The 23120-nt window shown below is 39.4% G+C and overlaps 7 protein-coding genes and 1 long non-coding RNA gene across 18 annotated transcripts; 4 read left to right on the top strand and 4 right to left on the bottom strand.

Moving 5' to 3' along the window:
• Nucleotides 1–307: 307 nt before the first annotated feature.
• Nucleotides 308–3617, top strand: LOC124312342. Of its 3 annotated transcripts, none has more exons than XM_046776831.1 (10): nucleotides 308–601; nucleotides 658–715; nucleotides 801–904; nucleotides 972–1194; nucleotides 1279–1525; nucleotides 1581–1719; nucleotides 1780–1967; nucleotides 2032–2505; nucleotides 2727–2732; nucleotides 3416–3617. In XM_046776831.1, exons 1-10 carry the CDS (start codon nucleotides 557–559, stop codon nucleotides 3495–3497), a joined length of 1566 nt encoding a protein of 521 aa, XP_046632787.1. In that variant the 5' UTR covers nucleotides 308–556; the 3' UTR covers nucleotides 3498–3617. The 3 variants fall into 3 exon arrangements, with proteins under 3 accessions (XP_046632787.1, XP_046632785.1, XP_046632786.1); XM_046776829.1 differs by lacking the exon at nucleotides 3416–3617 and adding an exon at nucleotides 2845–2882 and having other exon boundaries at nucleotides 2032–2643; nucleotides 2713–2781; XM_046776830.1 differs by lacking the exon at nucleotides 3416–3617 and adding an exon at nucleotides 2845–2882 and having other exon boundaries at nucleotides 309–601; nucleotides 2032–2643; nucleotides 2716–2781.
• LOC124312404 (zinc finger X-linked protein ZXDB-like) lies at nucleotides 3608–5239 on the bottom strand. The gene is made up of 6 exons (XM_046776911.1): nucleotides 4876–5239; nucleotides 4674–4816; nucleotides 4389–4613; nucleotides 4146–4329; nucleotides 3747–4087; nucleotides 3608–3685 (listed from the first exon to the last, which is right to left on the bottom strand). The coding sequence occupies exons 1-6, from the start codon at nucleotides 5018–5020 to the stop codon at nucleotides 3608–3610; spliced, it is 1116 nt and encodes a 371-aa protein (XP_046632867.1). The 5' UTR covers nucleotides 5021–5239.
• Nucleotides 5240–5321: 82 nt separating this feature from the next.
• LOC124311865 (importin-4-like) lies at nucleotides 5322–7178 on the bottom strand. The gene is made up of 6 exons (XM_046776235.1): nucleotides 7047–7178; nucleotides 6910–6987; nucleotides 6367–6540; nucleotides 6085–6295; nucleotides 5578–6030; nucleotides 5322–5509 (listed from the first exon to the last, which is right to left on the bottom strand). Exons 1-6 carry the CDS (start codon nucleotides 7176–7178, stop codon nucleotides 5430–5432), a joined length of 1128 nt encoding a protein of 375 aa, XP_046632191.1. The 3' UTR covers nucleotides 5322–5429.
• A 317-nt stretch (nucleotides 7179–7495) lies between these two features.
• Nucleotides 7496–7752, bottom strand: LOC124312589. The gene is made up of 2 exons (XR_006910583.1): nucleotides 7688–7752; nucleotides 7496–7620 (listed from the first exon to the last, which is right to left on the bottom strand). It is a non-coding gene; the product is annotated as an uncharacterized LOC124312589 (long non-coding RNA).
• Nucleotides 7753–8228: 476 nt separating this feature from the next.
• LOC124312395 (adenylate cyclase type 2-like) lies at nucleotides 8229–15483 on the top strand. Of its 5 annotated transcripts, none has more exons than XR_006910489.1 (21): nucleotides 8229–8916; nucleotides 8988–9060; nucleotides 9173–9799; nucleotides 9869–10333; nucleotides 10449–10554; nucleotides 10620–11055; nucleotides 11133–11276; nucleotides 11337–11473; nucleotides 11578–11718; nucleotides 11933–12336; nucleotides 12428–12550; nucleotides 12622–12764; nucleotides 12847–13023; nucleotides 13088–13371; nucleotides 13444–13536; nucleotides 13841–13960; nucleotides 14025–14148; nucleotides 14223–14395; nucleotides 14459–14833; nucleotides 14901–15187; nucleotides 15253–15483. XR_006910489.1 is itself a non-coding variant. In XM_046776901.1 (20 exons), exons 14-20 carry the CDS (start codon nucleotides 13213–13215, stop codon nucleotides 15078–15080), a joined length of 1224 nt encoding a protein of 407 aa, XP_046632857.1. In that variant the 5' UTR covers nucleotides 8229–8925; nucleotides 8988–9060; nucleotides 9173–9799; nucleotides 9869–10333; nucleotides 10449–10554; nucleotides 10620–11055; nucleotides 11133–11276; nucleotides 11337–11473; nucleotides 11578–11718; nucleotides 11933–12336; nucleotides 12428–12550; nucleotides 12622–12764; nucleotides 12847–13023; nucleotides 13088–13212; the 3' UTR covers nucleotides 15081–15236. The 5 variants fall into 5 exon arrangements, 1 of the variants encoding a protein (XP_046632857.1); XR_006910487.1 differs by having other exon boundaries at nucleotides 8229–8925; nucleotides 10634–11055; XR_006910490.1 differs by having other exon boundaries at nucleotides 8229–8925; nucleotides 12844–13023.
• LOC124311864 (adenylate cyclase type 2-like) lies at nucleotides 9763–11692 on the top strand. Its single transcript, XM_046776234.1, has 8 exons — nucleotides 9763–9799; nucleotides 9869–9957; nucleotides 10197–10333; nucleotides 10449–10554; nucleotides 10634–10978; nucleotides 11133–11276; nucleotides 11337–11473; nucleotides 11578–11692. Exons 1-8 carry the CDS (start codon nucleotides 9763–9765, stop codon nucleotides 11690–11692), a joined length of 1110 nt encoding a protein of 369 aa, XP_046632190.1.
• A 3416-nt stretch (nucleotides 15484–18899) lies between the features above and the next one.
• On the top strand, nucleotides 18900–20127 carry LOC124312475 (cytosolic iron-sulfur assembly component 2A-like). Its single transcript, XM_046777002.1, has 3 exons — nucleotides 18900–19317; nucleotides 19379–19639; nucleotides 19714–20127. The coding sequence occupies exons 1-3, from the start codon at nucleotides 19107–19109 to the stop codon at nucleotides 19809–19811; spliced, it is 570 nt and encodes a 189-aa protein (XP_046632958.1). The 5' UTR covers nucleotides 18900–19106; the 3' UTR covers nucleotides 19812–20127.
• LOC124312386 (maternal protein exuperantia-like) lies at nucleotides 19848–22264 on the bottom strand. Of its 5 annotated transcripts, none has more exons than XM_046776893.1 (5): nucleotides 22204–22264; nucleotides 21119–21670; nucleotides 20977–21060; nucleotides 20552–20911; nucleotides 19848–20491 (listed from the first exon to the last, which is right to left on the bottom strand). In XM_046776893.1, the coding sequence occupies exons 2-5, from the start codon at nucleotides 21653–21655 to the stop codon at nucleotides 20198–20200; spliced, it is 1275 nt and encodes a 424-aa protein (XP_046632849.1). In that variant the 5' UTR covers nucleotides 21656–21670; nucleotides 22204–22264; the 3' UTR covers nucleotides 19848–20197. The 5 variants fall into 5 exon arrangements, with proteins under 5 accessions (XP_046632849.1, XP_046632847.1, XP_046632848.1 ...); XM_046776891.1 differs by lacking the exon at nucleotides 22204–22264 and adding an exon at nucleotides 22027–22185; XM_046776892.1 differs by lacking the exon at nucleotides 22204–22264 and adding an exon at nucleotides 22027–22177 and having other exon boundaries at nucleotides 21119–21685.
• Nucleotides 22265–23120: the final 856 nt, after the last annotated feature.

The raw sequence follows: 23120 nt of genomic DNA, 5'->3' as shown, positions 1-23120 counted from the left end.
TTTTTTTAAATTTTATTTCTCGTGACTTATTCTGTTTTAAACCACCTTTCCATTTTCAAACTATGCGCATCGATCAAATAAGAAATAATGAAAATTCAACAACAAATTTAGACAGAAATTTCAACTTCGCCACGAAAAAAAAAAAAAATTGTAGGAATGACAAACTAAATAGCGTTGCCAGGTTGAACAAATCGATTTTTCTCTTGAGATGATATTATTGTTCGTTTTTTTTTCGCTCCGGTTTACATTTTATGAGTAAAAAAAAATCAATGCAAGTGTAGTAGATTAAAAAATGAGCGTAAAGGATCCTTCCATTTTCTTAATTACTTTTAAGGAATTTAACCTGACAATGGATCCATTCCAGTTTCCAGATGCCGCTAGTAGACGCCCCACAAAATAATGTAGTCTATTGCGCAACAGTGCAACATATATCAGACTTTCAGTTCGGTATCAGCCTTTGGAGTATCGAGAACTTTTTGTGGCGCATTTAAATTCTGAATTTGACTAATTTCTAGTGTTCTGTGATTATATTTTGGGAAGTTTATGGGTCATAATAATGGCAACAAATAGAACTGAAGAAGATACTTTCGTAGAATTAATAGTAAGTTTGTTATTTTCATTCCAAATCACCCATTATCTAAAAATCTTTTGTCTCAGAAAACATTTTTAAAGGAGTTCACTGAGGGGAAGTTCAGTTACAATTCAAACAAAGATGGTAATAAGTTAATTGGCAGTTGAATGAACTGAATATAGTTATCAATATGTTGCATTTCCTAATATCAAATGTCTTTTGTGTTCAGAGTGTGAAGCCACATTGAATATGCCCACACATTTGTTCGCTGGTCTGAGAACATCCCAACAAGAGAGGAATGATGGTCTAAGTTTGAAGAGCTTAAAATACTTGGTATGTAAATAAACATTTTGTATTTATATAGCACATGTTAATTCCCAGATGGATGTCGCTTTCCCAGATGGAAAATAATCAAGTAAGCCGGCAGTTTACCTGGAACATGTTACCCACCCTGCTCACTAAACATAAGGATAGTCTATGTTTTTATCTGTTGTTCCAAAAACTGAAGGATCTTCTTCTTCAGTCACAAACAGTGAATGAGTTGTTTTTAGTGAACACTGTATTATTATTGCTTCAGGAGAAAAAGTATGGCCCAGCTCTTGCTGAATCACAAAAATTCACAGGTGTTTTGTTTTTGTTTTTGTTTTAACTTTAAGCAGAGTTAAAAAGAATTAATTGTTAATTTCATTTGTGTCCCTGATTCTTAGTCAATGAACCCCGAGCTAGTGGTTACGAGTCTCAAGCTGCAGCTGCGTCTGCCTTACTTGCCGGCTATAAAACAACTCTTGATTTCCCAAGTTTTGAAGAAAACATACAAGTACTTAAGGAGATGAAGATAACATTGGCATTGATGTTTGCTAAACATCCCTGGATGATTCCTACTTTTCTGGAAGCTTATACCTCCATTCTTATTAAGTTGAATGCTCACGATGAAATTGAATTGTTCTTACGGGGGTAATTTCATTTCTGTTTTCCCGATACGTTCGTTTTCTAATCTGTATTCTTATAGATACGTTGCAAATGATGGCGGAATTGCAAGCGCTATTCTTGCTCTGGAAATAATGAAAGTGTATATTCCCAACGGCACTAAAGGATTAAACATTCACTTTCTTGAGAAGATAGCGGAGATCGACCAAGCAAATCCTAAGGTTTCAAATTTTTCCCTACACTTGTAAGATAATGCCTAAATGTAATCCTTTTATATTTAGGTCTTGGATTTGTGTAAACTTTATTTGCAGTCCGAATTCGAAAGAGACATCAGTCAGGACCGTCTTAAGAAGTGCCTCAAGCTCATGTTTGATTTTCTAGATGCGTATGCCTATCGCACACCGTCTGACGTTGTCAAAGAAGGATGGAATGTAATGGCAAATCTGATGAACAAGATTTGTTTGCAAGGTTTGAAGTTGAATGTCCTAATATTTTGCCTATTTCTATATTACGATATTGTTTCAATTTACAAGAACCGATGTTTGTCTGGAAGCTGTCATTAAAGCTTGGCATCATGACAGAAAGGGGTGGTGGCCATTTTTCCGTTTTTCCAAATTTCCGTCTCCTCTTCCATCTGGTTACGGAGAATTTCTTTCTGATATGGCTACTGTATGTCTGATTTTGGAGTCTCAAGACCACCCTTTCGTAGTTAGCGTTATAAATCTTCCGGAATGCTCCTCATTTCAATCGGTCGTCAGCATGCATCGTTTGTCAGTGTTTCCCGACGTGAAGATGAATTTTGATTCGAAGATTAATGCCCTGATAACGTCAATTCCATTACCAATCTTGCCGCCTTTTGCGTTGTTCTCCGAACCAACTCGAATGGAAGTGAGTGGTGATCAAACAATTTCTGGGAGAGCCAGCACAGATGATACGAAGCAGTTAGCTCTGCAGTTTAGTAATCTGCTTTTAAAATCAAAAGCCATCAAAAAGAAAACGGAAAACAAGTCTTGCGCTAAAATTCGACGAGCTACTACTGCGAATCTGAAGAAGCCCATCGAAGAATTGATTGTCGTGAAAACAGCGCCAAGGTCCAAAAGGAGGAAAAATCAGCGTCGTAAAAAACACCAACACGCCAAAACCTGGTTAGTTTTTATCTGATTAATTGTGTCGTGTAATTTTCAAACACTAATGGCTTTTCTCTTCTGAATAAGTAGCCGAAGGAAAGGAGAATGTTTTGAAGAAAGTTGGCAAAAGAGTTAAAACGGGAATGTCCATCGATGGTACTTTCAAAATTAAATCTTAAGAGAACAGACACCATTTAATCATTATTTTTTTGTATATAGGAGCTCATCCACTCATCCAAGGGCCATCGAAAAAACCCAAAAATGAGTTTTAATTCATCGTCTCCTCTACGCTTTCCTTCTCGTAGAATCAGCTACCACTTCTAGCGTTCCAGTAGATTTCCGGTTCTAAATTACTCCTTCCTTCTTATAATTAGTGGAGAACTCATCCATTCAAGTTAAATTCCATACTGCCCATTAGTAAGACTGTTACGTTTCGAACAACTCTTTGTACAGTTGACTGCGTCGTAAATTAATTTCATCTCCGTATATTTCTCATTTGATATCTACTCATCTCATTTCGGCTTAAAGATTTATTGAATATGATAAAATTGTCTATTTGAACAAAATGATAAAATTGTTGAACAACAGTTTTGTAATCCCCATATTTTACTTTTTTTTATTAATAATATTCCCGTAGTAGGTTTTTTTTTTTTAAATTTTATTTCTCGTGACTTATTAGCAACGAAACGAGATAAAAGTTGCGAACGCACTCGAGAGTTTTTAGCACCATCAAGGCAGATGAGTAGATAGCTACTACGTCATAGTTGCTTATCCCAGCTCGATAGTTTAGTTTAGGTGCTAAGATAATTTTCCGGTGTTGTTCCGGTACAAAATTAAAAGGATTGTCCATTGAGACACTAGATGGCGAATGATGTTATAAATTGACTTCTCAACTCAATCATGAGTCATTGTCGAAAGTTACGTTTGCCTGTGTTTATTTTAATTTTCTTTGTCTTTACGGATCAAGTTTCAACTCCAAATGTCATGTAGGTACTAGGTAGGTAAATAATCGTAGTAAGACGCAGACATTTGAATCTCCATTTGATCCCGGTCCAGCATACTAATAAATTTTAATCATAATCATTACCATATCTCACAACAAGAAACATTTTTATTTCTACCTGTAAACTGTCTGTCGGAAAAGCGAGGAAAGTGACGACCGAGCGGTCTGCAGACATCTGTTCCTCGTCGTCTCCCAATAGCAATGCAATGTAGTCATTTTGAATCGGCTGATCAATTACTTTAATCAGTTCCGGAGGTTCCGTTGGAGAAACGGTAGCGGTGCATGGAGTAGAACGGTTACCGCAGCATCGAACCATGTGTTTCCTCAGATTGGATTTGCCGGAATACTGTTTATTGCAACCGGGGTGCTCGCAAGGGAAGGTAAGATTGGCAGTATCAACATTATGTCTTTTGGCATGGACATATAAGGTACTCCTCGCTGTAAATTCCGCACCACAATCTACAAGTACGCAATGTTAATAGAGCTATTTCATATCATAAAAATAAAATGAACTTACTTTCAACAGGACAACGAAACATTTTCATTCCGCGGTGTTGACTAAGAAGATGCTGCTTCAGATGTTCTGATCTCAAGTAAGCTTTATGACGTTCATGGTGTGGGCATTTGAATGGTCGTTCATTCTTATGAGTCCGCTGATGTCGGCTAAGCTTGCTTGGCGTTCGGAAAGCCCATCCACAGCCCTGTGATGAAATAAACAATGAATCCTTCCTAACCTTTGATCACCAAATTCTTAACTCACCTCAAAATGACATACAAAAGGACGATCTCCCGTATGGGTTCTAATATGTGATTCCAGATGAGATGGCCTGTCAAAACATCGGGAACAACCTTCCCACTGGCACATTAATGGACCCACACGCGTATGACTACGAAGGTGAGTGGTCAGGGCGTTTAAAGAATGGAATCGTTTTCCGCAATTACAGTGATGACAAGCATACAGTGCTTCAACTTCTCGATGTTGCTCCTGTATTCGAAGAAAGACTGTGTTTGTGTTACATAAGCAGTATTTTTTAGTTTGTTTTACCTTTAAATGGTTATCTAACTCTCTCTGAGTTTGAAATTCTGAACTGCACTGCTCAATTGAACAAGAGTATATATTTGGTCGATCGTGAAGCTTTTTGTGTGAATTTAAGTTGTCGTAGTCAACTTCCTTCGGCAAACAGTACACTGAAATTATAGAGAAATAAAATCATTATCAATTGATTGTGCAAACCTTCAGCTATTACAGCAAAGTCTTTTTTCCCTTGATGACATTCTTTGTGACGTTTCAACTTGTATTCTGGAAGAATGACCAAGAGCAACCTTCAGCATCACACTAGAAAGGCAAATATATAAATCACATAGCAAAGGGTGCGCGCGTACTAAAGGCATAGGGAAAAAAACGAAATTAAAAAATTCATAACTCTTGAACGGATTGCGGAACAAGTTTCATTCTTTTACCAGATGTTCTTCATACTACCACCTATAACTGGTTCAAATTTGGGTTTGATCCGAAAGACCAGACTTGATCAGCCGACAATTAAAAAAAAATCTATGAACTGAGATTGCTCAATGAAGACAAAAAATTTTTAAAGTTCCAAATACATCATCAGAAAGAGAAAAAAATTCTCTTTTTTATCGTTATTTTTTCAAAATTTCAAAATTAACTTAAATGACCTGCGCAGTGATTTAAATGAAAAAACGCGCATAAAATTTGTGAAAAAGCGCAAAACTTTAACATTTAATTGAAGGCTTCCCATTCACGATAAAAAAAAATCCTTTGGTCAAATGTTTCTTAATGTTATGAAGAACACGCGATAAAAAAATGAAGCAAATCGATTTTTTTTGCGACGAAAAAATTCGAAACTCGGCGGAATGACCCTATTGCAATATAATGAAAATATTAAAAAATTGGAAATAACAAAATGGCAAAAATAATATATGGTTACCAGTTGCTCCAATGGCATTAAGAGCCAACTCTTTGATAAGAAACGGGTAGGTCGGGTTAAGTGCGATGAAGAGATGCTCCATCAGAGCGGGTACGAAGGGATTGAGCTTCGCTCCCATAGTATCACAAAACATCTCCAGGGTGTCGAAAACGCGTTCCACACTGCGTGGCACTTTCTTACCATTGGCCAAGCTATTGCTTGTCGCCAACAAGTATTCCAAGAGAATGGGCAAGATGTCATTTGCGTATTTGTCAATATCGGGTTGGAGATACTGGGCAAATTTTTCGATTGCGTAGAGAGCGGCATTACGAACGTGCGCTTGCGGATGTTTGACGCCACTGCAGATGACCTGAACAAACGTTGCCATGTACTCGGTACGAATATGCTCTGCACAGCCTTCCACCACAACTGCTAAGGCAGTGTATCCTGCTTGCTGAGCACGAGTATCAGAGTCTAAACAGAGCTCAAATAAGATCAAGTTATTTGGTTATATCGAAAAATATTTACCTTTAAAGACGAGATCAGCCCACTGAAGCAAAGGTGTGATGACCTTGTCAGGCGGCAAGTGTAACGCCAACTTATGCAATGTTTGGGCAGCAACAATGCAGGGCTTGTCCGATTTCACCTGATCATATTCATCCTCTTCACCGTCCACCTCAGTCATTACCAGGAAAATGGTTTGGAGAATTGGAACATCCAGTTCATCCTCAATCATTGACTGAAAATTAAAACTCGTTTATTACTGAGTAGCAGTAAGGTGAATTAAGGTGTAATAGTGAAAAATTCTACCTGCTCGTTGAGTCGCGCGAGAGTGGCAATACGAATCAAAGCTTTTGTTCGAATAGCATCGTGCAACTCTTTTTTGGAAGCAATTTTCAAGCATAGTTCAGTGACTGCTTTCAAATTAGGGGCTAATGTAGAAACTTCGGATCGACTGCAGATCCGACCCCTCAACTGAACTAGCTTTTTTTACTAATCGATTACTTAACAGAACTAGCTTTTTTCACTAATCGATTACTTATCAGTAGAGTTACTTAACTTATATTTACTTAACTTATATTTACTTATACTAATATTTACTTTTTAGTAGTTACTAAACTTATAAAACTATAAACTATAAATTTTTACTTTTCTTAATTTTATTAGATTGTATTTCTGAAGCGCCATCTATTTAACATTTTTAAAGCTAAAAAACAAAGCCCCTCCCTCTTTTCCAGATATTGCATTCGGCAGTTGGTGTTGGACAGTCGTCACAGTCAGTTGTCAGTTTCGTCCGGTCTCTTGGTTATTTCTGGATTTTATGGTGTCAATTATTTTGGAACACTCATAAACGTTGTCTTCAATTTCCTTGAATATCTTGTTTGCATCACTTGCTTTTTTAATGACATCAAGTAACACGACAATCTCCAGCTAGAATTTAAATTTTAGTTATTAGTATTTTAACGTGATTTTTAGTTTATATTACTTACATTTTCTGCTAATTGTATCTGTTGGGCCCATTTTGCATAATCATTTGTTATTTTCTTGCCAAAAGCAGCTTGTTTTAAAATGTAATCTAATTTCTCATCGTCATAAATAAACGTTGATTCATTGTTCCACATTTCAATTGCATTTTTAATTTTAAAGTTAATTCTACTCAGGTTGTTAAATTCAATTGTTGGATTTTGACAAAACACCTGATGGTTTCAACAGAACTCATTTTCGATGTTTAACAACAGTTAATAAAAATTTAATAAGTCAAAAGCTTTGCCTTTGACATCGATCATTTTAAGATTTCTTTTATTTTCAACATATAGTTAGAAGAGGCTTCGAATTTAGAGCTACCCGTATTCCATTTTGTATTGTCCGTATTGCCAAGTAAAGCGTTCGGTCATTGACAAAGAAGACGGTCAGAGAAGAGGAAGCCATTTTGGGATGCTATTATTTAACGGTGGTTATTGAATTCTTGGCCAATGCTCTTTTTAGTTTGCTTCCTCAAATCATCTGGGGTGCAGTTGGGCCAGTTAATCTTGAAAATATCGTCCCACGCCTTCATTACCGTGCCTATTCATTCGTGTTTACAAGTTTAGTATTTATTCTTGAATTGTAGGAAACTAAACTTGTAATTTACTGATGAGTTCGTTTTTGTGTGTTTCAGGAATTGCTTTCCTATGTGATGAAGGTCCAGATGATGACATTTTGTGGTTTCGCAGAAAATTGGGATCCCACAAAGTCTTCATCAATTCTCTGACATATTTGGTTAATCCATAGGACGCTCTTTCATTGTATGGTGTATTCCTGGTTTTTCTTAGGTGGACCTTCCGTTTCAAAATTTCTTCATCTACATTGTGCTGTAGCTTCTAAACTACTAACAATTCTTCCCAGATTGCCATTATTAAAATTAACTTTGCTTCACCAATAAAAATCCTTAGAATAAAACGGAACAGACAAACTGAAAAGCGAAAAGACTGAAGTTTTCAAACTGACGAGACGAACGTTGAAGTTGAACCTGTGTTTTCGAGGTTTTTTTTAGTTTGATCATGAAGGAGGAATGGAGGAGGAGCTAGTCGGGAAAATTTTTGAGGCGATGATGATATCTGCCTCAGGGGAAGGATTCGTTCCTTTTTCTGCAACCAGAGGCGGAAGAGTAGCGAAGTATGTGAAAATTTGGGCTTTCGCTGGGTCGTATCAAGTAGCTAAGATCTCAGCGCAACTCAGCTTGGATCACAACTTGATACATTTTCTCTCGTCTGCTCAGTGATTTAAATCGATACATATATCGTCTTGCAGCCAGCTTTTATAGTGACGCTCTTTTTGTTTTTGAAACATGGCGATTTCTCAACAGCCACGCATATTGACAATTGCTACGGTCATAAGTGAAGTGATACAACAGAATACTGATGAATGTGATGTTATTTGTCACGAGTTCAGCCAACCTCTTATTGCTTAACAAGACATTTTAAATTCAGGGCGAGATGGTACAAGTCAATTCACTGGGATTGAAGACTATATCGATAGCTAAGCAAATTCTTACAATGTATATATTATTTTTTCCATTCTCCGTAATGAAATGCTTCTAAAAAAATGTAACTTCTTCTTTATTTATACTTTTATATTTATAGTTGCATTTGCATTTCATGTATTTATTTGAAAACAATTTAAATTTTGCAGCATTTCATATTTCCGCTTTTATATTGACTTCGTCTGCTTGGCAGTAAAAACTCCCTGTATATCAGTGATCCAAGCTGAGATCTTAGTTACTTGATACGACCCTGGTTGCTATCGTTAGTCGTTACGCAGCAGATAAAAAGTCCGTAACGGTGGCAACTGGCAACCAAAATAAAGCCTAGGGGTTACTAAGTAGGAGGGGTACCAATTATTGAGAATTAATGTTTACCATTTCCAATTTTTAACCCATTTATATTTCTTAGGGGAAATTTCCTCAGACTGTGTGTTCTCAGAGTCTGCCAGCAAAGTGAAAAGCATATAGACAAGATCCTCAATGTGAGTGAATTTTTCAAAAGAATATTCACAGTTATTCATTCCAATGATCCAGTACTTTTGCAAGTTATCATTGTTTTTTAACAATTAAATATTAATTCTGTTTTATGGTTAGATTGCAAGATCTCTGGCATTGAGAACTTTGGGGAGTAGCCTATGGCAATTCTGATCAGAAATCAGTGCATTACAGCATTCACAACAGTTTGGACAACACACAATGCTCCCCTGTCGAGTTAGAGGCAGCCATCTACGCCGCATCCAAGTTTGCCACACAGTCTCGAACCTTTTCCGTCCACATGCGCAGTAAAATTGCCGAAATGATTTAGGATCTGGCCACACCTGTAAATACCAAGCTCAAGCTCAAGCTCATCCCCATCTTGCAGTACATGCACCATGATGCTTACACGGCCGCCATAGTTCGACGTTTGTGCACCCAGCTACCCAGCCCCAAAATTTCGTCTGTGTAACACTTCACACACTAACTCTGATGACTAGTGAAACTCTAGTCGAATTCCCGCAATAGCTACTCCTGCTTCTTGAATATCTTGTTCGATTCAAGTTTTGTCCAACTTAAATTTTGTCTGTCAAAGTTGCCCATCTGTGGACTACTTCTAACGTGGATGGACTCTTTGGCCTACTGCTTGATCAACCTAATCTCGAATTGCATAGATTAGAAGGACACTGGACGTTCTAGTTACCCTAGCCATGGCTGAAGCCTCGAACTGTTTTTTCCTCAAGGCCGGTAATTCTGTTTTAAAAATCAAAATACCTTGTTAACATTTTCACCCATTATTTTATGCCATGATTTTAGATACAAAGTTACACTTGATTTGGAATCAGTGTTGCTACACTTGTGACCAATCTGATGCAGCAAAAGCAGTTCAGCTACTTGTTCAACTTGTAGTTATATCTAGCAAACAATATTCTTTTTCGTCCTCAGCGCCCGATTAAAGCCAAGACGCTGCCCATGCTGTTGAATCGCTCATATTTGGCCTCTGCTTATTGGGAAAGACCGAAGAGAGGAAACTCAAGAATGCGTTGAAATCAGCCGCCCAGCTGAGTCGTGTCGCCAGAAATCAGCGCCACCATCATTGATTGCCTCATTCGCTTGTTGCCTCAATCTTCCGGTTCCATGTTAGTCCTGCTGTGACAGGCTCTGGCTACCATCGGAAATACTCAACCGGCCGCCATTGTCCGCATCTGCAGCATTGGTCGCTATTCATAGCAACCGGCCGCCATTGTGGTTTTCTTCCGTTCGACGAAAACTTGTTCAGCTGTAAGTTTGATTCTCATCCTGTAATTTTATTTCTTGCATGTATCATTATTACCACCATAACTGTACTGATGATTTTGAGGATACTTAATTCTGAACTATGTCAACATCTTCTTAGGTTGTCACTTCTGGCCGCCGTCGCGGTCCGCCGTCCTAACATTCGTTCTCGTCGCGGTGGATCTCGGGCAGGACCTCTGGTTCGCCTATCACAACTCCAGACGAAGGTGAAATCAAAGAGAATTGTTTATTTTTATCAATGTTAATCATCGTTTAGATATTTCTACTACAGTCTTCATTTTTCAGGTTCCTGCTTCTCTCTACATGATCCTGGCCGCCTACAATTTGCTACCGACAATGTTAATCGGCTTTTTCGTCGCTATCGTTCACTTGACAGCGAACGCGTTACTCTTTCAGACGAGAAAATCGGTCAACAACGAAGTTGACATTTCTCTGATCATGGCTGATGTCGGATTTTATCTGACAGCCAACGTTGTCGGCATTTTCACCAATTGCCTGAACGAGACTACGCTGAGATGGGCCTTTCTCGACCGTCGCTGGTGCATCGAGTCCACCATCAAATTGGACTACGAGAAGAGTCAAGAAGAACAGCTGATGCTGTCCATCTTGCCCAAACACATCGCCCACGACGTGGGCACCGACATCAGGGAGGAAGTCTAGTTGATGACGAGATCCAAAATGTCGCCGTCGTCCAGGAAACCGTTCGAGTGAGTGGAACGCGATGATACACTTTTTGCCTTTCTGTGAATAATCATCCAATCGCTTATTTTGTTTCTCATACCAGACAGTTACACGTCGAGATGATCCGGAAGTCAGTGTTCTTTACGCCGATATCGTCAACTTTACTCTGTTGACTGCAGCCCTCTCGGCGTCCAGCCTCATCTCCATGCTCAACGAATTTTTTGGCAAATTCAACGAGGCTGCCAAAGTAAACAAATTTTCATTTGATTATTTTGTCTTCCCTTCAATTAAAAAATTTTTAAAATAGGAAATCGATTGTTTAAGAATTAAAATCCTCGGTGACTGTTATTGCTGCGTGTCTAGAATACCGGACTCGACCACCACCCATGCTAAGAATTTTGTCGGAATGGGATTCAAGATGATTGAAATCTATCGCCAAATTAGGTAATAATACCCGGGATACTGAACAAGAAACGGCGGAATTAGTTATTGAGAACTACTGTGTGTTTTGGAAAAGCAACAAACAAACTAATTCTCGATATGATTAGAGAGGATCGCCAAGTGGATGTGGACATACGGATCGGCATTCATAGTAGCAGCGAGCAGCGTTATCAGTGGTCTGCCTTCGCAAGTGGCAGTTTGATATCTGGACCCGTGACGTGATCATCGCCAATCACATCAAACAATCGGTAATAGCTGGGTATAAAATGTTCCATCGACTCCTTCGCTTATGTTATATTTTAGAGTGAGATGTGTATGTGTTTTATCATTGTATAAAGTTCTTGATGTGAAATTTTTCTAGAGATAGTTGTTATAGTCAATTGACATTGCTTATTTCTCACCTCATTCGGTTAGTTATCACACGTCTCATTAAATTCCCTTCCTGTCTTTTTTCTTTGTTAGATGTGTGCAACCAAGAATCTGCTGGGGGATTCTAATCAATTTAATCCCGGGAACGGAATGAAACGTGATACTTACCTGGCAAAACTGGGAATTGAGACCTTTCTAGTCGTTTCAACCAACGCCAATCAATCGAAGGAATCTGGAGTCTAAAGGATCAAAGTTAAAGCCGATCCTTTCGCATCGCTTCCCCGTATGAACGCTGTTGTTGCTATGACTTATGAGTTATGAAGTAGCTTCCACAAAAAATCATTGGGTTGACTGTGAAACAAACAATTAACTCAATAACGATGCTGAAAATTGAAAACTCATCGCTTGACAGTCTCTACGATTGACTCCCGCCAAGCCTTCCAGTAGCGGTTGCTTACCGTATTCCGCCATCGTCATCATTACGTCACATCTATGCGGTAGACGAAGCATTTAGACGACTTGCTTGAAAGTATTTTTTTTTTTTTCTTTATTACTAATAAAATCTTTCCATTTCGGTTTGGCTGACAGAAAATGCGACAGTCATCACTAGCGACAGGTGACGAACATTCTGAGGAAATTTACATCCGGCTAGTGAAAAATCCCAGGAAATCTAGTGTGGCTAGCGGAACTGGAAGACGACTCTTTGCCAGGGTTTGCCATCTTTAGCGAATTGAAATTTAGTAGTTGAACTTATAGTTTACCTTTGGTTGAATATACAACAGAGGCGATCGACGACTGGTGAAAACACCTCACGACGGGGTGCAGTTTTGATGGACAACACTTTAGTCAGTTTCCGGCGGATGATGGACCAAGCCGATTCTAAGATGGAAAAATCCATCGAATCCATGTTATTATCAAAAGTCAGGTTAGTTTCAAAAGATTACTTTGTATTTTTATAGGAGGATTAGGAGCTTGGTTGTCATAATCATATCAATACTTATAAGAAGACGATCCAGGGCGACTCCGGACCAGGAATCGCACGTCAACCTTTTTCTTTTCTTCTCCAACCGATCCTGGGAACTTCCTTTTTTGCAGCGTCCGGATCCTTTGTTCAACCTTTACGTCTTGGGTGCCATTCCAGTTCTGATTGGGATCATGACCATTCAGCTCACTCTCTATAGTAGGTAATAAAAAAAGGGAAATACGTACTTGCTACTGGCCATTTGGTTTATCTTTTTTTGTGTCTAGTGGCCCCCGGACATTCTGGTTGGCCTTTGGGATAGCCTTGATTATTGTGGTGTTAGTTGGCATGTGCTTGTGGGTGCCCCAGATTTGGTACTACAGTAGGAACTCTATTAACGACGACCCGGAAAATGTATTTGAAAGCCTCTCTGTTTCTCCCGAGCCGATCCAGCTCGACCGTCTCAGCAGCGTTTTTCAAGCTGGATTCTTTTTGTTCATCCCTAACGACCCGGACCCTTATCTTTCTCGTGGTTACGGTGGCCGTTGGTGCTTGTGGTCTAGTTGATCTGGTATGTTTATTTAATCTGAGTTTAAATAATTAATCATTTTTTAAAATTTATTTCTGTATTTGTTTACTGTAGGACCATGTCAAAGAATCAAATAATACATCAAAAGCAATGACAGAGAATGCGACCGGCCAGTGCAACTTCCAAGATTCTCGCATTTACCTCTGGGTAATAACCGATCACTTACTGGGCTGCTCGTCATTCCCTAAACATTTATCTGATTTTCTGGTCGAGTTTCTGGTAGTACTTTACATACGTATGCGCCTTGACGAAGTCCGTAGTCTTCAGCTTCTACCGCATCCATTTCGCATTGAAATTTAGCTTATATGCAACTTCATAGCCATATACACAGTAATAACAGTGAACATCTACATAGAAATATGTCCGGTAAACGACACTTAACCTTAATCTTTCCTAATCTTAATAACCAATCTTTACCATTAAAAATCATTGATTGTTTTTCTTTCTCCAGCTATATGATGGTCGAGAAGAATGCCTCTTATGCCAAGCTAGTCCATCTGTTCAGCCGGAACTCAGTCATGCTTTATGTCTGTTGACTATCCTCATGATTTTGCACGTGGCCGACCGTCAGGTTTTCACAATAACCTATCGAAAAATAGTAAAATTTAACTTGATTATTAATATTGGATTTACAGATTGAATTCATCAACCGGCTAGATTACGTGTGGCAGCGTCAGCTGGCCAATGAACAGGAGGAAGATAAAACCACCAGAATCGTCAACAAGATGTTGCTTCTAAACATCTTGCCCCATCACGTTGGTAAAGCAAATTTTTAATCGAATCCCATCTCTAAAAAGTGTGAACAACACCTTCTACATCATTATTTTTTCCAGCTGATGTTTATCTAGATACATCCCGCTGCAGTGAACAACTGTATCACGAAGAACACAAACGAGTGGCCGTCATGTTTGCCTCTATTCCAAATTTTATGGACTATTTCGCAGAAAATGACATCGACGATCGTTGCTTAGGAGTCCTTAACTCGATCATCAGCGCGTTTGATGCGGTATAATTCAATCATTTAGCTTTAGATTATAAAAATGTAATTAATATTGGCAATTGTGAATAGTTGTCATTCGAGGAATCGTTCTGCCGCATTGAGAAAATCAAAATTGTGGGCAGCACCTACATGGCAGCATCAGGTCTCACGGCTGTCCTCAATGGATCGACTGCTGAGACGGTTGCGGAAAGCGAATCGCGCGTTATCGCACTGATCACCATGATTAGGTTTGCTTTGGCAATGTGCACGGTACTCGACCAGCTGAATCGAAAGCAAGCGCACAACTTCCAACAAGCGCCCAACTTCCAACTGCGGATCGGAATTGAATACGGACCGGTTATTGCAGGAGTTGTCGGAGCGCAAAAGCCGCTTTACGACATTTGGGGCGATACGGTCAACATGGCATCCCGGTTGGAGTACACTAGTCAATTGGGTGAAATTCAAGTAAACGAATAAGATGTTTAAAATACTTTCAATATAATAAAATTACACCGTAACCTGATTGGATTAGGTTACAGAAAAGACGGCCAAATTACTGGAAGCTGTTGGCATCCACTGTGAGAAGCGAGGCGAAACGTTCTTGAAAGGCAAAGGCCTCGTTATGACGTACTGGGTGCGTCCGGAGGAGTTAGATTCCTACGATTCTCTTCAAAATTCCTCGGCGCGATTAAGAGCTTCCTCATCGGTTTGAGCGACATGTTATTGACATCAACTTCGGCTCGCAGTTCACTAAGCCGCAAACCAATCGGCTGTCCGTTCTGATTGAAGAAGACAAAGGAGAACGTTCCAGTCAAAAAGGTAGATAATTGACTTGATATTCCTGTAATCACTCTAACCGTTCTGTATATTTGATAAATGTCTAGCTTTTGTCGTCTTGTTCTAGAGTGGGAGCTAATCTAATCCAGCTCTTACATCACCTCTTCTCATGAAATTCGAGTTGTAAGAAGATGTCGATATTGTGTCACTGTCGAATGAAGACGTTAATTTAGATATTTATGATGAAGATTAAATGACGCACCTCTAAAAAAAATTCCCCTTTTTTAATTCTTTTTTTTAACTCAACTGCCTCACCGGTAAAGTTCTAAGGCACTCAACTTCTTTATAGTGACATATTATACTGTCAAGTGTACATAAATTAAAAATTGAATGAATGATAACTGACGGCTGAGACCAATATATAGGTGAGGGAAAATCCAAATGAATACCACCTACATAGTAAGATCGTCGATCTTGCTATGTAGGCACAATCAAAGGCAAACGATCTTAGGTCGTATTTTTAAGCCCAGATGAGAGAGAAACCGGTTGTTTCTAAATTTGAAAATAAACCAAAATGGTAGAGATCATAGAGAACAAACAAGTGAGAGTGGGATAACAAGGGTCATTTTGTTTTCGTCTAGGCTGGGGACAGGTTGGGGACGATAAATTTTCCTTTAAAAAAAATTAGAAAACCAATTTTTTTAACACTAGATGGCAATATTTATGGTCTCGTTTATTTTTTAGCAGACGCTTTTTTCCTTCGATTTGAATTTGTGACATTTTTTAAAATTGTGTCACATGATTTGAAGTTTTCAAGTTTAAAAAAAAAAGCCTCACTTGTAAAACTAACATTTTATAATAATTGCTAGACAAATTGCTTGCTTGTCTCAAATGTTTAATTTATTATCGCCAGATCAAATAAGATACTAAGAAATTACTCAGTCTGTCTCGAAAATACTGCTGATAAACAACCGCGTAAATTCCCTTTGAAATACTTGGCGCTGAGCCAAGTCCTGTGCAGTTCGTTGTGGGAGCTCGTGGGATCGCCCAGTATGTCGGAGACGATAATGAATTTCTGGAACCTTTATCGTATTACGCTGGTATAGTCGCTGAAGAAGCCCGTGAAGAAGCCAAGTTTTTAACGGAAGTTTTTAAATCAAGAACGATACCTTGTGTTTTTCGACCAAGGCTACGTCAAGGTCAAGTATTGCATGTATACGCAGGTAAAATTTTCTCTAACAAAATTTCAAATTAAATATGCCATTATTGGTATTAATTTTTTGAAATATAGATCATGAGGTTACCCTCCGCAACCTTCGCCCTTTTACAAAAAAAAATGTGAAAGTCAAAGAACTCTATAATCCTTAGGCCCAATATCACATGGGAATTATTCGAAAAAAATATATATAGTCATGCGCTTAATGTAGGTCAGCGTCAGCTGTGTATAAAATCAGGGTCAACTTTTAAAAAACTCACCTTGGACAGAATCAGATGGACTATAGATCCTACTTATGGCGGAGGTCCTTGAATTTTTCTTATCTTTTCAGACAAGATTTTACCGGATTTTACCCTATAAATATATGCGACTCATTTCTAGAAACTTCATTGCATTCGAGAGAAGCTATAGAGAATCTCCATCCAGTCCATCTATAGTTGTGAGCTATCGTCGTTGTCCTCACGTTCTCTTTTGAATTCGCTCCAAAATTCCAACAATTCAGTGCTGTTAAATTTGTCTCCAAAATAGTGTTGAGCATGGCTTATTTGCAAAGTGTTCAAGATCTCATTGTGCAAGCGATCGAAAACGACTCCACGACTCAACTAAGCGAAATATTCAAAAATTGCAGCAAGTTGGAAGTAATGACAAAGATATGGACACCGACACCCAGTAGCGGACAAGGTGAAACTCTTTTAATTTCGGCCATCAAGACAAAACGTTTTAACGTGATTGACTTTTTGGTTAGAATATTGAGAGAATGTGTCAGTGACAAAGAGTGTAGATCTCTGTGCCTTTCTACCTTTTGTCAAATTCAAACCGACCAAATTTCCATCGTCGACGTTATGGAGTGTTTGATTGATCCTTGGCTGCTGGAACCACGTAGGGACGAACCCCTTTGGTTGGAATTTCTTTGGAATTGTATCAAGTCCAGCTCGATCCCTCGACAAGACAAAATCGATGCCTTGGAATTAATCGGTGCCGCCTTTATCTTTATCCAAGTGAAAAGTCAATCCAAGGTAATGTGGGCACCGCATCACGGACTGCAGTGCTGGAAGGATGCCATGGCACTGCGTTACTCCACAGGCGAACGGGCCATCCCCAAAACACCTAACGTTTTCACCGATGAGGCTGCTAAGGCATTTGCCGATAATTCCGAAGTGCTAACCTTAGAAGAACTGGAACTAATGGAGCAAGAATCGTCCATTTACGGCTGTCCGCCAGCTTGGGGACTCGCCAGTTCTCATTGGAAATGTTATCTTCGAGTTCAGGCTCTTTTAGTGAACCAAAGAGTCGTCAGCCAAGTGAATAATGGGCCCTATTACTTCCATCTAATTAATTTGATTCGGTATGGCTGGGACTGCAACTCGTACCGAAAAGAACCCAGTCGTGCGTTCAACATTTGCTTGCTCATTATCGACCAGGCGAAATCCTTCAGCTCGACGGCATCTTCACCCAAATGTATTCACATTTTCGTCGAAACACTCGATCTTATGTCAAAGTGTTTCGAACGGATGCGAGAAGAGACCGCGGAGAGCCCAGAACGACGGGAATTGACTCCCGTTAATCTTCTGAAAGCTATTGGATGCTGCACCGTCATAGCCAATCTACTACCAGTTCCACTAATGAATGATAAGGATCACAATAGACTTCACAGAGTGAACATATGCGCCTACGATTTTGTTTCGCTGCTGTTCAAGAGTTTCCCCCGGTTAAACCAGGAAAAACACAAGCAACTTGAGGAATGCCTTTCTCAATTTATTCCCCTAGACGTTCACCGTGGATCGCACAGTCTTTTACATGCTGGAATTAATCGGTCCGTGTGGTTATACGAAAGCAATACCCAACGTTTGATTCAACTGTTCTTGAAAATGGGGGTCGATCCGAATGCCACGGATAGAAAAGGAAAAACTCCGCTTCATATTTTAGCCGAGAAATGGAACTGGACTCGATTCTCGACTTACTTGGACTCGGCCGACTTTCCTTCCGAGTCTCTGTCAAATGTTTTTCAATCACTAGTGGAAGCAGGTGGTCATCTCGACCAAGCCACACCAGAAGGCCATACAGTGATCGATTTTTTGGAAATTCAGCGAAAGAAGCATTCCCTTCACGACTATTATTTTAATTCTTATCTGAACTCTCTGATCAATACCGTCTTGCCCCTGTCTTGTTACTGCGCTCAGTCCCTTCGTCAACACAAAATTCCACTTGGAAATCAACTTCCGCCTAGAGTGCATTCATTCATCCTTCGGCACAGCGCGCTTAAGCGCTGACTTCTGAATTTTCGCAATTTCTTTATTATTCAGTTCATGCCAATCTTTTTGTGTACCAGATGATTATTATATTTTTGTAAAATATAAATTCGTTTAGTGCACACATGAAAAGTACAGATTTCTACTTTGTTTCATTTCAAGTAACAAATGCGAACTCAAAGAGTCCAGTTAAAAAATCCGGAAATCTTGAATGATCTGCACTCGCACCAGTCAAAATCCCGCCAAAAGGTTTACCTATATTGTTGTACTTCAGTTCACTAGATGGCTCTTTTCATGTAAACAAAGTGACGTCTGATTAAAAAAAAGTGCAGTAGTTAACTCGTTCATCTGCTTCTTTCACTATTTTGGTTTGTCTTTTTCACTCTTGTACTTAATTGGAATTGTAGAAAGATAATTCAAACCACCATTTGCATAGCGTAAACTTGCATGTCCTATAAAGATTTAATTGGTTGCTGTACTTAATCAAAGTGTCGAAATGTTCCTCACGTCTTTTCTGAAAAAGATAAGTAGCAGTGAGAGCAAACCGCCTCCCGAAACAGTTAATAATGTGATATTAGAGAAGGCTGTAACCGTAAGTTCACCAGTGAACTTGCCAAGTTGGAAGGACAGATCAATTTGGACATCATCGTGCAGACAGGAACCAAATGTTCAGAATCAATGTCAAGAAATCAAAGAAATCATCACTGGTCTGTTTCGTCTTTATCATATTTCACCACAGGGTAAAACATTTATTGATTTTTATTTTAGACTTGCTGAGGACAATTAGAGACCCTGAAAAGCCCAACACGTTAGAAGACCTGTTGGTTATTACAGATGAATCTGTTCAAGTACAGCCATTTGAGGAAAATGGTTACTTGGTCAGAATAGATTTCAATCCTACAGTTCCTCATTGTTCACTTGCCAGCCTTATTGGCCTCTGCCTGAGAGGCAAGATTCAGAAAAATGTGGTGGAAAGGATTAAATTGGACATAGTAATTGCAGAGGGTAAACACAGCACAGAAGAAGAGAGTAAGTCCTAATTCCATATTTAAATGTTCTAAAAAGCTTTCATTAAAATATTCTTTTACTTTATTCCCATTCAGTCAATAAACAAATCAACGACAAGGAAAGAGTCGCCGCCGCCTTAGAGAATCCCAACTTAAAAGAAATGGTCGATAGTTGCATAAGAGATGAAGAATAAGAATTTTGTTAAGAAAAAAAAATAAAAGACAATAAATTTCCTCAGAGTATTTTGTATTCCATTCCATGAGATCAACTCACAAGTATGAAAGGCACTGCAAAGGCACTGCAGAGACAATTTCATCGCACATATACACCCTGGATTGATTTTAGTAGAAGACTAGAACAATTACCAAAAAGCTCCCTGGTATATATATAAATTTTGCAAGTGTTATCTCTGGTAAGAAGAAAAGCATAACCAAAAGCGACAAGCAAGTTTGTTTCGTGAAAGACTTGTAAACTTAAAAAAAGATCAAAATTTCTCAAAAACGAGACAAGTTAAGTGAAAAACAAAAGGGAAGTGGGGTTGGGAGGCAGTAAGTAATTTCAGGCGAGTCGAGGGACTTTTTAAACTTCGGACAGGACCGCAGGAGTGCTGGGAATAACATCCATAATCACTTTGACAGGGTCGTTGTTGTTTTCCTCGGGCTCGATCTTGGACGCAGGCTGCTGCTTCTCCAAGTCCGTGGCGGTGCATAGGGAACGAGTGCGGGGTGCTCGACGACCGCTACCGCGTCGGACGGGCTTGTCTGGCTGCGCAAGGTGTTGATTCAGCAGCTTGATGACTTCCTCCACGTCGGCTTCATTCTTGCCTTTGATGTTCTCTTTGATGACCTCGACCACACCGTCATCTTTCTTGTCCTGCAAAAGAAATTTCAATTAGATTCTTCCGGTTAAGAATTGAAAAGAAGACAAACTCACCTTGAATGTTTCCGTAAGGCCTGCATAGGTGATGCCCGACTCGACGAGCATATGGCGGAGGAATCCAGCTCGCCGACGAGGCTTGATACCTTGGCGAAACATGTCAGCGAATACCGGTCTCCATTGAGCCTCCTTGGTCAATTCTTCTTTGATTTTCTTGACTTGTTCGAGCAAATGATCGCAACTGATGAGGTTCTCCTTAAGTACCCCAGTGTTGATGCGGCCGCCATGCACCTTGCGAAGAATCTTGTGAAGTGCTTGAGCACGTTGAACAGCGCTCTCCAAAGGTGTGTCGACTCCAAGGTGGTGATCAGCCAAAGCTTTAAGGACCATGCGATGTTCGTCCTTCAAATCATGCACCTGTTTTCGATTGCAAGATAAGAATATCTAACCGATTCACGTCTGAAAAATATTTCAGTTGTTACCTGTTGACGGAGCAGATCCCAGCCATTGACACATCCAAGCAAAATCTTGTTGACATCATCAAGAAGACGGTAACGTTCCAAAGCCTAAAACAGAGTGAAAGTTAGAAACGAGTCTGATAATATAAACTAAATGGCGACATACCTGGAATAGCTGAAGGATCTTGGAGTGACGTGGTTCAAAGAAGACTAGGACAATTTTCTTGTCGGGGAAAGTATCTTTTTGGAGCTTGATGAGCCACGAGGCGAAATCGTTGCAGGCGGCCACCTCGCTCTTGGACTTGAGCATTCTGTTGTTGCGGATCTCCTTGAGCATGCGGTAGCGACCCGTGTCAACGATGCGAAGATTGTAGTTGCGAATTACGTTCAGCGGTAGCTTGCCATACGGCATGACGTACTCGTTGAAATCATGCCCTTCTGCTTTCTCTTCCTGTGCCATGTAGAACGATCCCAGGTTGACCATCTCGTCGATGAGGCGTCGACCAGTAACGGTGGCTTCCCACATAACCACAGCAATGCTGTCATCGTGTTCAGGCATTGGCTGTGCTGGCTGAGTGGTGATCACAGCGGGGAGAGCATCACATTCCACCTTGGCCTCTGGAGTTGGTGGCTGAATCACCACCTCTATGATGGTCTCCTCGGTGGAAGATGAGGTCTGCTGTTCTTCACTGTTGTTGGTCATTTCTGTAATTTTATTCTGCAACACAAAACACTATCGATCAATCAAAAAGCATTCAAAAACAGTGTAGATGGTTTAAAACAAAATTTGAGCAAAGAGAATACGAAGGCAGTCTTCAAGAACAGTTCCCCCTTTTCTTTAACCAATGTGGTATTGAACAAAAAATCGTACTGGGCTACTGACTCAACAGATGGAAACAAATGCAAAGAGAGCAAAGAGAGAATCAATTGGCAAAACATGTGCTAGACCTTATTAAAGAAGGGGAAAATGTTCTTGAACATTGCCGAATAAATTGCTTAGATCTGAGGCGAGCTCTCAATGGCGACGAAGCACATGTGTACTGAGAGAGGAAAGAGGTTTGTGTGGAATCTTACCGAGCTCTTGTCTCGGACGCGGCCGGTGAATAAGTAACCGTTCTAGACTTTCTCCAACCTCGAGTTAAACGATTCCCAACCCTACCTCTTTTCTTTCATTCGCGCCTGTTGTATAATATGTCTACGGTGCCTAACAATGAGACGAATAAAAGGTATTGAACGAAGGCGAAATATTACCTGTGGCTGTGTCTTTCAGGATGAAATGATTGGAATTTTCACGGGAGGAATGGAGGTTCGTCTGCTCTTTCAGCCGATGGCGTAATCTGTCTGGGGCAGGGTGAGAAAAAAAAGAAAGAAAAAAGATCTAGAACAATGCAATTAATGAGAAAAACTCGTTTGATTAAATCAATCAAGGTTAATTGTCGAAATAAATATTCTCTAAATTTTTCGTCATTTTTATAAATTTTGCTGATTACATAGATTTTGTTTGAATATTTGTCAAATCAAGTCTTTCTCTGAATTCAAATTTTCAAACTGTTAAAAATGTCGTAGTAAATATAATATATTTATTTATTGACTCACACTAACTTTTTCAATCATCCTTTTTCGTACGATTGCACTTTAAATGCAATTAAAAATGACAAGATTTCAACGTGGAAAGTTTTCGAGTTTCGACTGCTACGACATAATCACGTTAGTAGTGTTTTCACGTCATCATTAGCAGTATTTTAGCCATGATAATTAAGGTTGAACAACTGGATCATTATTTATTTCGATTTTAATCAGTTTAGTTAATAAGATGTTAACATTTTATTAATCGATTGACAGGTTTGTTTTCATTATGTAATTGAATTAGACGCCATCTAGCGGCGTGAATCACAACAGCACAGGCTAATTTTGCGGTAAAATTAAATTTCGCAATTCTGCTCGATTATCAAAAGCAATTTAGACAACTTTCTAAAGTAGCTTTCCAATCACCACCATTTTTCTCCACTCTGAATTCGAAATAAATCTACGCCGAAATTCTTTACTAAATGAACGCATTAAATGAACCCCTGTGATTCATGACCAAATTGAACGAATCGATAGAACACCCCCCCCCCCCCTAAAACTCTCCAAGATTAATAACCGATAAATTCCCAAGTTTAGACAAC

Source organism: Daphnia pulicaria, chromosome 8, assembly GCF_021234035.1.
Source record: "Daphnia pulicaria isolate SC F1-1A chromosome 8, SC_F0-13Bv2, whole genome shotgun sequence".
Taxonomy (NCBI): Eukaryota; Metazoa; Arthropoda; class Branchiopoda; order Diplostraca; family Daphniidae; genus Daphnia; species Daphnia pulicaria.
Note: the sequence above shows the minus strand (reverse complement) of the source record. Positions and strands in the feature narration are given on the sequence as shown.

Excerpts from the sequence above, each read along its gene's own strand:
- LOC124312475 (XM_046777002.1), top strand. The coding sequence starts at position 19,107 with ATGTTCCTCACGTCTTTTCTGAAAAAGATAAGTAGCAGTGAGAGCAAA. Across the intron at positions 19,318-19,378 it reads AATCAAAGAAATCATCACTG|ACTTGCTGAGGACAATTAGA; the intron begins GTCTGTTTCGTC and ends TTTTTATTTTAG. Across the intron at positions 19,640-19,713 it reads ACACAGCACAGAAGAAGAGA|TCAATAAACAAATCAACGAC; the intron begins GTAAGTCCTAAT and ends ATTCCCATTCAG.
- LOC124311865 (XM_046776235.1), bottom strand. The coding sequence starts at position 7,178 with ATGTGGAACAATGAATCAACGTTTATTTATGACGATGAGAAATTAGAT. Across the intron at positions 6,988-7,046 it reads AGATACAATTAGCAGAAAAT|CTGGAGATTGTCGTGTTACT; the intron begins GTAAGTAATATA and ends TTTAAATTCTAG. Across the intron at positions 6,541-6,909 it reads TCAAGGAAATTGAAGACAAC|CTAGTTCAGTTGAGGGGTCG; the intron begins GTTTATGAGTGT and ends TAGTAAAAAAAG.
- LOC124312404 (XM_046776911.1), bottom strand. The coding sequence starts at position 5,020 with ATGCCTTTAGTACGCGCGCACCCTTTGCTATGTGATTTATATATTTGC. Across the intron at positions 4,817-4,875 it reads AAGGGAAAAAAGACTTTGCT|TGTACTGTTTGCCGAAGGAA; the intron begins GTAATAGCTGAA and ends CTATAATTTCAG. Across the intron at positions 3,686-3,746 it reads TTCCGACAGACAGTTTACAG|TATGCTGGACCGGGATCAAA; the intron begins GTAGAAATAAAA and ends AAAATTTATTAG.
- LOC124312395 (XM_046776901.1), top strand. The coding sequence starts at position 13,213 with ATGTATTTGAAAGCCTCTCTGTTTCTCCCGAGCCGATCCAGCTCGACC. Across the intron at positions 13,372-13,443 it reads CTTGTGGTCTAGTTGATCTG|GACCATGTCAAAGAATCAAA; the intron begins GTATGTTTATTT and ends TGTTTACTGTAG. Across the intron at positions 13,537-13,840 it reads ATTCTCGCATTTACCTCTGG|CTATATGATGGTCGAGAAGA; the intron begins GTAATAACCGAT and ends TTCTTTCTCCAG.
- LOC124312342 (XM_046776829.1), top strand. The coding sequence starts at position 557 with ATGGCAACAAATAGAACTGAAGAAGATACTTTCGTAGAATTAATA. Across the intron at positions 1,195-1,278 it reads TGAATCACAAAAATTCACAG|TCAATGAACCCCGAGCTAGT; the intron begins GTGTTTTGTTTT and ends CCTGATTCTTAG. Across the intron at positions 1,720-1,779 it reads TCGACCAAGCAAATCCTAAG|GTCTTGGATTTGTGTAAACT; the intron begins GTTTCAAATTTT and ends TTTTATATTTAG.
- LOC124312386 (XM_046776889.1), bottom strand. The coding sequence starts at position 21,933 with ATGTTCAAGAACATTTTCCCCTTCTTTAATAAG. Across the intron at positions 21,686-21,900 it reads TTTTCCCCTTCTTTAATAAG|TGTTTTGTGTTGCAGAATAA; the intron begins GTCTAGCACATG and ends ATTGATCGATAG. Across the intron at positions 20,492-20,551 it reads GCCTTACGGAAACATTCAAG|GACAAGAAAGATGACGGTGT; the intron begins GTGAGTTTGTCT and ends TTTCTTTTGCAG.
- LOC124311864 (XM_046776234.1), top strand. The coding sequence starts at position 9,763 with ATGGCTGAAGCCTCGAACTGTTTTTTCCTCAAGGCCG. Across the intron at positions 10,334-10,448 it reads CGACGAAAACTTGTTCAGCT|GTTGTCACTTCTGGCCGCCG; the intron begins GTAAGTTTGATT and ends ACATCTTCTTAG. Across the intron at positions 10,979-11,132 it reads CCAAACACATCGCCCACGAC|ACAGTTACACGTCGAGATGA; the intron begins GTGGGCACCGAC and ends TTCTCATACCAG.